The sequence below is a fragment of the Cheilinus undulatus genome, linkage group 6 (genome assembly GCF_018320785.1).
Source record: "Cheilinus undulatus linkage group 6, ASM1832078v1, whole genome shotgun sequence".
Taxonomy (NCBI): Eukaryota; Metazoa; Chordata; class Actinopteri; order Labriformes; family Labridae; genus Cheilinus; species Cheilinus undulatus.
This window is the reverse complement of record NC_054870.1, coordinates 39,430,896-39,445,554: the sequence shown is the minus strand read 5'-3', so window position 1 is coordinate 39,445,554 and position 14,659 is coordinate 39,430,896. Positions and strand designations below refer to the sequence as shown.

At 38.6% G+C, this 14,659-nt stretch overlaps 1 protein-coding gene across 1 annotated transcript in view; it reads left to right on the top strand.

Annotated features, from left to right (window-relative positions):
- Positions 1-14,659, top strand: part of abcc2 (ATP-binding cassette, sub-family C (CFTR/MRP), member 2) — a 47,147-nt gene that overhangs the window by 13,578 nt on the left and 18,910 nt on the right. The window contains exons 16-22 of the mRNA XM_041789092.1: positions 1,985-2,111; positions 5,717-5,893; positions 8,287-8,454; positions 10,385-10,568; positions 10,825-10,960; positions 11,119-11,221; positions 11,311-11,530. Of these exons, the coding sequence (XP_041645026.1) occupies positions 1,985-2,111; positions 5,717-5,893; positions 8,287-8,454; positions 10,385-10,568; positions 10,825-10,960; positions 11,119-11,221; positions 11,311-11,530 (1,115 nt within the window). The remainder of the gene's footprint in view (positions 1-1,984; positions 2,112-5,716; positions 5,894-8,286; positions 8,455-10,384; positions 10,569-10,824; positions 10,961-11,118; positions 11,222-11,310; positions 11,531-14,659) is intronic.

Below are 14,659 nucleotides of genomic sequence, written 5' to 3'. Positions count from 1 at the left end.
TTTACAACAAATAAATGTAAACATCAGCCTGTTTTGGCTCTAAATATTTGCCTTATATACAAAAGGTAGGGCTGCACTATTATGAAAAAAAATCTAAATCACAATGAATTGAATTTTTTTCCTCGATTACAACGAATTAATGATTATCCCACCCCCATCTCAGACTCTGAGAAAGAGAGAGTTTTAAAAAAAATAACCAAAAGGAAAACGCATAGATTAACAAGTTAAGGTTATTTATTGGAACAGTAGAAATCAGAATACATCAGATAAAATTTAAATGTTTTATGAAGAAAGCCGAATATTCCAAGAACAGTATGAAATAAACAAATTGTATTTCTTGCTAACAAAATAGAGTGATTTCATACTGCTGTATAAAAGTAGCAAATAAATTTCACCTTATGAAAAAATATTATATAAGTTCCCTAAAATCAGGGGTTTTCAAAGTGTGGGAGAGTGAGCCTCCCCTAAGAGAATATAATTTGTTCCGTGGACCCTCACCCATGTGATAAAAGATAACAATAATTCAAACTTTATTTTTAGACATTTATGTCTCATCTTTAAACATTTTTATTTCAACATTTATCATTTATTCTATATGTCAGCCCTGTGTTTGACTGGCGAGCAGTCCAGGATGTACCCCGCCTCTCGCCCAATGACAGCTGGGATAGGCTCCAGCCCACCCGGCGTCCCCCAACACTAATGAAAAGGTTTTATAGTTTTTGGCTGGACCAAAAGACCTACATCAGCTAAAGTCATTTTCTTTTTTCATACTCATTCCTTAAACTAGTGTGTTTTAAGAACTTAAGCGTTTTTTCTCTGTTCATTCATTAAAGACCCTGTAAAGTGAAATCCAAAGTTTTTGTCTTAGCAAACTAGATATGTTGGAATATGGTTGCTGTAAACATGTGAAAACACTGAGATCTACATGTGACTGAATTCTGGATTTAGACTGTTAGAAAGTTTTTCACCTCTTTCCTGGCTTGGTTTCATGTGGGCGGGGCCAATATGTGGGCTCATGATGTCTTGAACCCACAGTAGCAAATGACCCCACCCCTCTAACACTACAATATAAACTCACAGAACAGTTTATCTCAGTATTTTCTGCTGTTAATTGATGTCCCTGCCTCTATTGAAAGAAAGCAGTCAGTTAAATGCTGTTTTTTTTTTTGTTCATTGTGAAGTAGATTTGCCAAATCTGTCAGCCACAGTGGCCCATGGCTCATTTAAAGCATCATAACAGAGATTAGAGCCAGAAAACTGAATTTGTCTCTTCTCTGGCACAGAGCCAGGCAGCTGAGCTCTGCTCACAAGGAGAGCAGATTGCTCTCATTTTTCATGATTTTGAAGCTTAATTTCATAAAAATAGAGACGTTTTAGTTGACTGAAATTTGATTTAGGGGTTCATTACACAGTGTCCTGTCATATCACAAACCTAAATACAGATTCATTTTCACTTTACAGGGTCTTTAACTTTGAAGTGAGCTTAAAGGACTGCAGTTTTAGGTCTGAATTACAATTATATATCAGTTTAAATTTTTGTATCTGCTAAAATACATTTGTAAATATTAGCATGTCAGAAACTGGTAAATTTTCAATGTCAGGTATTCCAACAAATAACCGATTAACACAAAACTACTCTGATAAATGAGAACTTGGACATAAAGCACCATAACAATATCTAATTATTCCAACAGAATCCACATCTGTATAAACTTTACTCAACAAAAATTTTAACTTCACTGTTTGCCACTTGCTCTTTTTCTACACATGGAGGAGGTAGAGCTTATGAGCTATACTACAGCCAGTCAGGAGGAGCTCTAAGTCTTTAGGCTTCAGTCCCATGCAGCTGTTGATCCATCAGTCTGAATATACAGGCTTTGACTCAGATGACAAACTACCCTTCTCTCTTTATGCCTGCATGCCTGTCTTTGTACTCTCTGTATTGTTACTATTGAACATTTTTTGTTTTGTCTGTGTTTGCCAGTGTGTCCTTGGATATCAAGCCAGGTAGCTTGGTAGCAGTTGTGGGAGCTGTGGGCTCAGGAAAGTCCTCTCTCATATCAGCCCTCCTGGGAGAGATGTACTGCAAAGAAGGCTTTGTCAACATTCAGGTGACACCTTGTTTCTCTTATCCAACAATATAATTGGGTTATGCCGAGGACATCTGTTGGGCAAAAAAATCGTAGAGGTGCTAATTAAAATGTCTCATTCAAACCAGATGTGTGTAGAGTATGAGCCATAATTAATACTCACTGCAGAGCACATTCATTATTCATTGTTTATTATTGAGAGGCCGATTTTATTAGGATGTTTTTCATTTCCATTTGTTTGGGCTGCCTTATTGAATTTATCTTTTGCATAAAAATCCACACAACTCAGAGCATCTGCAGTTACAGTCATGAGGTTTTAAATATAGCCTTGTAGATCATTTCTATTATGGCCCTCAAGCATACAGCTCATAACACAATGACACTCTTTAAGCACAACAGTGACAAGAAAAATGTGTGTACAATGGCTAAAAGTCATTGAGGCACCCTTTTAAAGAAGTACAGCAGCAGAGTGCTTCCATGTGTCCTAATGGATAGTCCAAATGTAGAAACACAATGTATCAAACAGCTATGAGTTTGTGTTTCCTTGGCTTCTTTCTGTATCTCAGGAGAGATGACAAGGAGAAAATTGTCTCTTTGCTGCTGTGACTCAGAGGGTAGAGTCACTTTCTCTCTGTTTGTATGGTTAGCAGTTTGTTGGACTGGAAACGTGATGTCCGTGCTCAAGGCTTGCAATTACAATAGAACTGCAAGTCCATTCATACATATCTATTCAACCAAATCAGAGAAATTTTTTTGAGACAGAGGGATTTTTGTATTCTAAATAGTGTGTAATTTAAAGCTAGTTTGGGGATCTTTTGGGTTGTGCCCCCAAGGGATGAAGCAGCACTAAATCCATCCTGATCTTGTCTTCCACATGTTCAAGTAGGGTTTTTTATTGCAACATAAACCCATTTAAATATGCATGAAACTCCTGCTATGGGTTGCACCAGCTATGCCTAAGTTCAAATGTAGCCTGGTTTGAATGTAAGTTCTTACTTAGGACGGAGTTTACGCTCTCCTAACATTTAAGGTGTTGCACCAGCTGTGACAGTGTAAATCTTACACCTAACTCCTACTAGGTGTAAAGTCCTCCATAGAATATGGTTGTCATAGTGATAGCTCTAAAAGACGTGATAACCCGGAGGGTGACGAGGAGTTAGGGATTTTACCGGAAATTTGGAGTCAGCACTGCGTTCTCCATGACCAGTAACACTGTTGTTTTCCTTGAGCGGAGATCATTTCTGCGTCCACTGCTATATTATCTCGTGCTATTCACCACTCGATATCAGTGCTGTTATTTATACTGGCTCTAGGTTTAGGCTGTAGGCTTCACAATACTCACATAGGCAAAATGCCTCGTCATATTTTTCATCCACGCTGGATGCTGTTTGATGATTAACGGCAGTTAGTAAACATTATTTTTAGCTGTTACTATCTGTAGCAAACATGGGGTTAAAAAATTGGTTAGTTTGGACATAAATCTCTACTAGTTAAGATCAACCTATGTCTCTGTGGTGCAACTGAACAATGACACGACTTAAGTTAGAACTTAACTAGTTTCAGCGTAGGGTTTAGTGTGGACTTTTGCAACAGGATGCTGGAAATTTCCTGAATTTTCTGGCTGAGCTGCATGCGTGAACACAAACAGCCAAGACATTTTCCTGCTAGTCTCCTGGCATGTTTTCGGCATGAAATTGATGTAAGATTATGTGTGAATGCAGCAACCTATATTTAGAACAATCCACTGGGGGCAATCTGGTATGTTAATGTCATTTTATTTCATGCAACCAGTACATGGCCATAGCATGTAAATTGCCTGACCAGAACAATCTCCATGCATGTATGTTTTATTCAGTTCAATTCAAATAATTTATTTGTCCCCAGGGGACAATTCAAGGCACTAAGAGCAGCAGCATTACACAAGGCAAAATGCAGAAGTCTAACAAATAATCACAATTGCAAATATAAAAAATATTTATAAAGAAAAGAGACATTTTTAAAAATTACACAGTATGTGCATTTCTATGTACAAAATGAATGCTATAAACAGACTATTTTCAATATGGATCTCAAATATTGACAATAACAGCGGTTAAATATATGAACCAAACTGTACAACTACAATAGAAAAAAAGCCAAGAGTAGTTGTGATGCGGAGACAAAGATTTCAAAGAAAAAAATATATATAAAAACTAATTATAACTAATACTCAGGGGAAAAGAAGTGGTTGCAGTCCAAAAAATTAAACATTTTTAGTGTAACTCCATTACCATTGAGTGGTCATCAAAGTAACTCTGTGATTGTTGAATGGACATCAGAGTAACTCTGTGACTGTTGAATGGACATCAGAGCAACTCTGTGACTGTTGAATGGACATCAGAGTAACTCTGTGACTGTTGAATGGACATCAGAGTAACTCTGTGATGGTTGAATGGACATCAGAGTAACTCTGTGACTGTTGAATGGACATCAGAGTAACTCTGTGATGGTTGAATGGACATCAGAGTAACTCTGTGACTGTTGAATGGACATCAGAGTAACTCTGTGACTGTTGAATGGACATCAGAGTAACTCTGTGACTGTTGAATGGACATCAGAGTAACTCTGTGACGGTTGAATGGACATCAGAGTAACTCTGTGACTGTTGAATGGACATCAGAGTAACTCTGACTGTTAAACCGAAATAAGAGTAACTCTGTGACTGTTGAGTGGTCATCAGAGACTCTGTGATGGTTGAATGGACATCAGAATAACTCTGTGACTGTGGCCCTTTACTCTAACTCTGTTATTTGCTCATTTGCTCCTTTGTTGATATTGGGACTATGTTAAACTTCACATAGCATTGATACAAAGGAAAAATGTAATAATGGTGCTGTACAGCTGACTTGATTTTTTTGTTTACCACTTCGGCATTGTTCTTTTAGCAATTTGTCCTGTTTCTTCAGACTAACAGCCCCATTCTCTGGTCTACTTCCCACTGCTAGGTGCATGTGTGAACAACTCAGGTATATGTCAGGGTACTCCTTGAAATTGTGAGACATTTTCAGGAGTGCATATGTAGAAAGAGCTTAAATTACATCTCTCTGGGGGTGCACAGATAGCCTAGTGGTCTAAGGCACTACCCATGCACGCGGGCAGCTTAGGTTCGAATCCAGGCTGTGGCCCTTTACTACAAGTCACTCCCCACTCTTTCTCCCGTTTCCGACTCTATCCACTGTCCTCCACTATGGAATAAAGACATGAAAAGCCCAAAAATTAATCTTAAAAAAATGTACATCTTTCTATCTTTACATAATTTAACCTTTTGTTCACTCAGAATGCAAGTCATGGAAAATGCAAACGAAGGCAGCATGCAGTTAAAGTGCTTCATTTGACAGACCACTTGGCAGTGGCAGCTTTGAAAAATGTGTAGATCCTCACAGGATCTCTAAGTTCACTATAGAGACATTAGTGATTGCTGCTGAACAGTCATTTGATTGGTCCTTGTGTTTTCTAAACTGTTTAAGGCAGTTGAACCGCTCTTTATCTTTGCCATGTAACGTTGTACTGATGTCTTTTTAACTGGAACAGTGGTTTGATTAAGAAATTGTTTGTATATACCTGACTTCTCATATCTTTCTGTCCAGGGTTCACTCGCCTTTGTGCCACAGCAAGCCTGGATCCAAAATGCCACTCTGAAAGATAACATCCTGTTTGGTTCTCCCCATGAGGATAGAAGATTTGAGGAAGTGATTCAGGCCTGTGCTCTGGCCCCCGACTTGAAGCTGCTCCCTGGAGGTATCCTCACTGAGATAGGAGAGAAAGTAAGTTTATTGGAAAGGTTCATATGAGACAGACATAAAAGTTTGTTTCTGTTAATGTCTCATCTGTTATAGCCTCATCCTGGAGGTTGAGTGTGAACAAAAAATACAATCATATTGCAGAAAATGTCAGTGCTTTGAGCAATAGTACAAAACAAGATATTTGTAGTTGCAACTTGGTGCAATAAAAAAAATACACTAGTCTGGCGACAATGAGGATGAGCATAAAAAGAACTTGTCAACAATGAAAGCTTCTTGAACAAGCATCTAAACTTGAAAGCATGATAAATGTGGTTTAAAGTTGGGGTCGACTGATATTGTTTTTTGGGACCGATATGGATTATTAGTTGTTCATGAAACTGGTGACTGATAATTGAAACTGAAATTCATTTACAGCAAAAATTAAAGTCTTTCAGTAGAAGAGTTGAATTTAAATTGGTATAGATAATTAAGCAATAAAGGTTAGTTTTTAAAAAAAATTATGATGACTGTATACCTTTTACAGTTCATGTATGTATTAACCAATATATAAGGACATCCAGTTTAAGTAAAAGGAGCATAACCACAGCGTAAAAATGTTCTATTATAAGTATAGGTCAAAATCTTAGGTAAATAGATAATAATGTCAGAAAAATTATACTCAATGTGTCACACAGTTTGTGACCACGCTAATGACCATTAGGAGGACGTGCCAGGCTGTTGTGGCTGTGTATGGTTCTTCCACACACGACCGAGGCTTCTGTTTGTTCAATGGATAAATTGTTGAATTGCCAATATGTCAGTTTTCTACAGACTTTAATCATCCAGTCCACCAAACAACACCAAACAAGAGTCAACGGCAGAATAAGCTGTTCGGCATTGTCAGGAAAGATCTGGCAAATTTTTCATGGGTTCAACCCACATACTCAGCTCTGCTGCTCATCCCATAAATGCATGTTCCCTACAAATGTGGCACTATTGAAAAGGGAAATAATCGGGCTTTCAAACTGTATAAAATTTATTGCCAAGAAGTATTGTTACAACAAAGAAATAATCTACCAAACACAAATTTCCTTACTTTTGCACTATGTTTAGTTAGCCCATTTCAGTACTGTTTGATTGCATGGCTGAGGCTAAGAGTTGGCTAAGGTGAGTGATGGGTGACGGCAAGAAGAGAAAACCAGAGAGGGGCTAAGCAAGAAGCCAGACCAAAAGAGGCTAAAACTCTGCAGTGGACATTGTTTATAACAGTATGCAACAAAAACCTTAAGTTGTCAAACTCAAGTTATGTCTCAGTTTTGCATAAACAAAAAGTTAATCCATTTTACGCTTAACAGTTGTCTCTTTCCCTGCGAATCCAAAAGTCACTTTATAAGTTTGGAACCTTACAAACCTTTTTTCATCAAGTATGTAATGAATCACCCTCCCCAATGTAGCCTGACTAGACACTATGACAATAGTTGAATCAGCATACATATACTCCTCCTGCAGACGGTCTGTGCAACAGGCTTTAAATACTTGGAGTCATAATGACTTAAACTCTGTTAATCTCACTGTGTGATATGATGACTAAGCCATGTGGTGCTGTATCTTACTATGTGTTTTACAACAGCACAGTCACACTCACAACTTTTTGGTGGCTAAAATGGCTTTAAATGGGCAAAAATGGATGGAATTTTGTGAAATGAGATGGAAAAATTGATATATCCTGGCACAAAAATGTTAACTAAGACAGAATAAATAGGCAGATATTGGCAGAAATTGGTTAAACTAGCAAAAATGGGCACATCAGATAGTGAAATGCGGTTAAAATGGGAAACACTGGGTGTAAAAAATGGTGAAAAAGGGTTAATAGTGGAAATAATGGGTCAACGGAGGCAAAATTAGGCTTAAGTGGCAAGAATTGGTTTAGAAGTGGCAACAACAGGCAGAAAATATTTGGTGGAAAGGGTTTGAAATGGACAAAAATGGGTGTTAAGTGGCAAAAATGTGTTAAAATTGGTGGGAAAAAATATGAAAAGGGGTTAAAATTTGGTAAAATTGGTGTAAAGTGGCAACAGTGTAATTTGAAAAATATTCTTAGCTTTTTTAGGGCATCTGGAGACCCCCCTCTCAGTGTCTCGTGACCCCCAAGGGGGTTCCCACCCCAAGGTTGAGAACCACTGCCTTAAAGAACTGCATCATAAAATGTAAAATAATAGTTGTACAATCCAAAAAGTCTAAAGTTACACAGATGAAATTTTTTGGACAATTCAACAACTGACCTGTCACCTCCAAGAGAGCATTACATTTATGGTAATTTATCATAAAGACAAAACAAAGATGTCTCCCTATACCCATTGCATTTAACAGATGGCAAGCATGTTCCTTTAATCCTAATATATTCTAGTTCTATTTTTCTCCTTTCTTCTCCTCAGGGCATCAACCTCTCAGGGGGTCAGAAGCAACGTGTGAGCCTGGCTCGTGCGGCTTACAGCCAGGCTGATATTTATCTTCTAGATGACCCATTGTCTGCTGTCGACTCTCATGTGGGAAAACATCTCTTTGATAAACTGATTGGACATAATGGGATACTCAAAGACAAGGTCTGTGCTACACCAACATTAATGCAGCAATCAGTACTGCACGACTCACTTCAAAGGAACAGCCACTTCCTTTTAATAATACTCTCAGCAGCATGTCAATGAATAGTAGCAGTTCATGATATTGCTTACAATTAAAAGTAGGTACATTACATATTTAATTAAAGAGGTACATCTCGTACTGTGCTAATTTGTCATATGGGTGAGTAACAGCACCCTCCCTTCCTCTCCACTTCTCAAAAGAGTTGAAGCTCTCTTAAATGTCCTTCTAATGCAGGCAAATTAATTGATTTTTTGATTTGCAAAAAGAGTAAACAGAGTTAAGATAGCTTAATTATGTTATGATAATGATTTCTTTTATAAGATGGAGAAACCTTGCCAATTATTCTTCTTAACCACCTAAGACCATGCATGTGTATATGAGGACATTACACTTCAGCTTTATTCCAACAGAGTGATAATTTTTTCTAAAGTAATTTTTAAAATAATTGTCCAGAATACCCATTGACATTTAAAAACCTTGCTTGAAATTAGACAGGATTGCTTTGAAATTTTCCTCGATTTTCATAAGAAATTTTAGTGAATATGTTTGGATATTTTCAGGAATTTGCTTCAAAATTTTAAAGTATTTTCATGGAAATTTTGGTGATTTGTTTGTATATTTTGGGGAGTTTCATTGGAAGTTTGGAGGTAAAATTGGATTAAAATTTTTTTACATTTTCATGGAAATTTGGACAATGTATTTGTACATGTTTGGGAATTTTCCATCATTTAAATGGAAATTGAGGGAATGTATTTGTAATTTTTTCAGATTATATTAAGAATTTTTAAGGGGTATTTTCAGGAATTTGAATGATTTTTTGGGAAAGTCTTTGATGAAGGTTAAGTCTTGATGAAAAAGTTTCACAGAAACGTTTAGGGAATAATTAATAATTAAAGATATTTTGGGGTACTTTTTATGATATACCTTGAAAATATGGTTAAGAATTTTAACAGCCTATTTAGGTTATTTCTTTGAAATTCTTGGGAATTTGTGTGGATTTTGGAAAGGAAAATGTGCAAAATCCAGATCTTATAGTGGAAATTGTGTTCACGCTTTGGCTTCACAAGTCCCTGCAGTGCATAGGCGGACATATTTTGTGGACATCAGTTTGGTAAAAACAAATGCCTCTTTATAGATAAGTCTGAGCTTTTAAACACCCGGTCCTACTTATCCGAAATCAGTGGGGAAAACTAAAAATGCACTCCAAAGAAAAGCTCAGGTCTCATGAGGTTAAGTCTGTTAACAGCAGCTCCTTCTTTGACCAACAACAATCTTTGGGTGGTAAGTTTCTGCTGAAGTGGTCTGTGGTTAGTTTATAGTTGTAGTTTTAAGAGCAGAAAGGATGTTTGCTTTACTTGGGTGACAAGCAGATGCATTGACAATGCTGAGCATGTAGAATCAGGCATCAGTAAGTTTACAGAGACTACAGTCTGCAGTGTTGTTCACACACTACACTGACAGATGATCAAATGAAGTTTTTGTTTTCTTTAATAATGGCATGTTTTTCGCTCTTGCTCATCCGTATGATCTCCTTCTCTATCTCTCTTGCTCTCTCTCTCTCAGAAGGATTTAAAGTTCGAGTTTTAACAAGTTAAAATCAACTTTTAGAGAAACAACTAACCAGGCTACAATGTTAACCAGGACAATTAGACAGCTATGATTTTGTTTAAATAAAATCTTCCTGAAACACCTCAGTGTGTGTGTGCAGTGATAGATGGGTGTGCTGTGAGTGCATTCACACTACAGGATGTATTGCTAACAAGTTACAGGCAGGACTTGTATAATCATTGTCCTCTTATCAGATCACATCACTTTTGTACTTTCATCTTTTACTGTTGGATGTGAGTTATCATTTCACCGCTAAAGCCAACCTTGTCTTTGTCTGTGCAGACTCGTATCCTGGTGACTCATGGAGTGAGCTTCCTTCCGTATGTGGATGAAATAGTGGTTCTGGTTGATGGAAAGGTTTCTGAGGTTGGATCCTATAACAGCCTTCGTGCCAGCAAAGGAGCTTTCTCTGAGTTTCTTGACACGTATGCTAAAGAACAAAGCAACCAGAACCACTCTGAGTCAGGTAATAATTACTTCTTTCTCTGTACAGTGGGTGAAAAGTAATCCAAAATCTGCTCTTTTGTTGGTCACTGTGACTTTCATACATGCATCACATACATGATAAACAATACCTTTGGTGGCAAAAATATACTGTGTGGTGCAAAGAGGTGTATATTTATAAATCTTTGTTTTCAATATGATTTAAAAGTTGCCTTAATGTGATATTTGGCTACATTTGTAAAAGACCCCAGAAACAAATGTGATTCCATGTTTTTTAGATGGTTCAAAGGACACTGCAGATGTAGAGCTCATCCCTGAAAGAGATGATGCTCAACCCGATTCGCCACTGGAGGACACAGTTTCTGCAACACTGAAGAGAGAAAACAGTATCCGCCGTAGCCAACGTGGCAGCAGGTTTGAGAACACTTTACTGGCAGTGATATCGATAAACATCGTATGTGATTGAGTCATGAGCAAGTCACACATTCCTAATATTCATTTTTTTATGCACAGAATGTTTTAACTGCATTTTGTATTTCCTGTTTCTAATTCAAACTGTTTGTTCCTTCTAGTGTCAGACTAAGAAAAAACAGTTCTTTAAAAAAAACAGAAGTTCCTGCAGAATCAAAGAAAGGCGAGAAGCTTATTGAGAAGGAAACTATGGAGACCGGACAGGTAATACAGGAGTTTGATCTGCCTAAATAATTATTTTTAATGGCTGCTTTAAAACATTTTCCTAAGCCTTTTTTCTCTTTCGCATCTAGGTGAAGTTTTCAGTGTACCTGCAGTACATGCGTGCCATGGGCTGGGGATACGCGATCATGGTCTTTGTGGTTTACTTCATCCAGAACATTGCTTTCATCGGTCAGAACCTGTGGCTGAGCGATTGGACCAATGATGCAGTGGTGTACGAGAACAAGACATACCCTGACTGGAAGAGGGACACCAGAGTGGGAGTGTTTGGAGCACTCGGAATCGCTCAGGGTAAATGAACTGTTTAAACGCAGGTTTTGATATTTCTGCTTTATGGCAGGTAGCACCAAAACTGATGCCAATATCTCTCTGTTGGTGACATTTAAGCATTTCTTTCTTTCTGTCGTTCTTTCTTTCCAACTTCCCAAAACTCCCTGTGAAACCGCACGTATTTCTTTTCTGTACAGACTGAACCATTGTTATTAGTGCTCTTCAAAAGTCTGCACAGGTGTGTTTGTTTTTTACTTTGAGCTAAGCTAATGCTTATGTTAACTTTCTGCTCTCTAACTCCACCTGCCTAACTGGTTTTATATGAATCTCATTGGCAATTTGAAAACCTAGGTTTCAAATATGTTGAACCATTCCTTTTATCTAGATATTTAATCTTTTACTTTCTTATAGCTGCTTCTTTTTGCAATTAATCTAATTTTTTAAGCAACAATATGTAACTTTTTCACCTTTAAATAGTTTGAAAGTCAATCTAAAATGTACAACAGGGAGATGTCATATACCAATTTCCATTGAGTCCCTGGTTGACTGCTTTCAGCACTATATAACTGGCTGCTGACAGTGGTTCTCTTGCAAGAAGTGCATACAACATACAGCACTACTCTCTCTGTACAAATGCAGTGGTTGCTGCTAAAACTGTGTCCTGGGCACATAAGTAACCTAGCAGTCTAAGGCGCTACCCATGTGCGCGGGCAGCCCGGGTTCATATCTGGCCCATGGCCCTTTACCGCATCTTTCCCCACTCTCTCTCCTGTTTCCAACTCTAGCCACTGTCCTCCTCTAAAGAAAAAAGGCACGAAAAGCCCAAAAACAAATCTTTAGCAAAAAACTCTGTGTCCTAACTACACAGGAAGCAAGAAAGCATCAGCAACAGAATGAACTTGATTACATTAGTTCCTATGGCAATATCCTGACAGCGTATGTGCAAAGCAGCCCAGTGTAGTGTGACACAGCCCAACATTTTTTCCACTGTTTCTAAACCTTGCACAGAAAGTTTGGATATTTGTGTTCGGTAGATTATTTCTTATAATGCTTCTTGTTAACTAATCTTATACCATTGGAGTGTTCCCTTTTAAATGGTGCCACATAAGTAAGGAACATGCATTTGTGGGATGAGCAGCAGAGCTGAGTATGTGGGTTGGGCATGACAAATTTGCCAAATCTTCAAATCTTCTGCCAATGCCAAACAGCTTATACACTGACTTTTCTCTGGTGTTGTTTGATGTAGATTGGATGATCGAAATTTGAAGAAACAAGGCAAATTGGCAATTTAACAATTTATGCATTGAACAAACAGAAGCCTCAGTAGCATGTGGAAGAACCATACACAGCCACAACAGCCTGGCTCCTCCTCCTCATGCTGGTCACCAGCCTGATCACACACTGCTGTTGGATGGCATCCCATTCTTCAACCAGTATTTGTTGCAAGTCAGCCAGTGTGGTTGTGTTGGTCACTCTTGCATGAACAGTACACCCAGGCTGATTCTACAAGTGTTTAATGGGGTTGAGGTCAGGACTGCTGGCAGGCTATTCCATCCTCTCCACTCCCAAATTCTGGAGGTAGTCTCTGATAAACCCCGTTCTGTTGGAGTGAGTGTTGTCATCTTGCAGGATAGAGTTCAGTCCCATCTCCATATCATTCTGCATTGAAACTGATTTCAATGATGACAAGCCTCGTTTTTCCACTGCCTCCACCAACAGATGTTTCTCTATTGGCTCAGCAATCAGCATAGTGTTCTCCGTGTCTTCTCCACACTTTGACCCTAACCTGCCTTAGACAGAATCTTGACTCATCGAGATATAAATGTTCCTGCACATGTTTCCAACACCAGCACAAACAGGCCTGTGAAGGGCAGTCATGGCAGGCCTCCTGGCAGCCCTATGAGACCAGAGATCGGCTGCGTACAGCCTGTTCCAGATTTCTTGGCAGAGAGTCATCAGCCATATCACCCTGCAGACCTTGACTGCAAATCTGTAGAAGACAGCCTACGGTTCCTTAATGCTAACAGGATGAGTAATGGTCTTCTTGGGGTGTTGTCTTCTTGGGACACCCACTTGCTGAACACCAGCTTGAAGTTTCCCTTTCGTAAAAGCCCTGTCCAGATCAGTCAAACGTTGCACGCCAATTCTTGGAGCAGACACCCACTGACCACTGTAGCAGGGCCCATGCTCGCAGGAGCTAACAATCAGGTACCAATCAGGCATCTGATTGTTGGCATCTTGGAGTACCAGAAGCTTAAAACAAGAGTCAATTGCATCAGCAGAATAAGCTGTTTGGCATTTTCATGGGCGAATCCCACACACTCTGCTCTGCTGCTCATCCCACAAATGCATGTACATGCATGCACATCTCAACTAGCATGTAGCAAACGACCCTCTCTTATGTAGCTATTTACAACACTTTATAGACATCATGGCAACAGCTGAATAAACATAGTGTACACATACGCTGCTTTATTTTGCCTTTCTTAGAAAGATAGGTTAGTGGGTAGAGCTGGATTCAGGATTGACATGCAGTGAAAGAGCCACAGGCCCGCCAAACAAGATAAAAATTCACAGCAGACCTAAAACTAGAGGAAAATCAGCATAGGAGAGACGAACTGAGGATGTGCCGTTGTCATGTAAGATGAACTCTCAAACTGTTGAGAGCATTTATCAGTGTTCAGTCTTTTTGTCAAGCTCCCGTCCTTGTGTTGATTTCCCCAAAGGCTCAAGGTCTGTGTTGAAATAAGATTGAGTCATCATCATAGGGGAAAGAGAAATGATGACACATTCCAAGTGCCCCTGTTTCACTGTAATTGGCGCAACAGTTTTCCTTTTTTTAAAGGTGGAATTGCAACTTCCACAATAGGACAAACAGTTTAATGTTCATGATTACACTTTTTTAGAGCCATGAAATACAACAGAATTAATCCATTTCCTCCTCTATTGGAGGAGCAGTTGAATAGAATCTAATCTTCTCTTCTCTTCTTAAATCAGCGATTTTATCCCTAGAGACTTGAGTGAATAGAGTGGTGAATCATCGAACAGGACTGGCTGATGTTTGAGCCGAGCCTTGTTTGAATTTCTCTGAAATTTAACCCGATCTTTCTTTCTTTGGGAAAATGATTAGGCTGAGTCACAATAAAAACA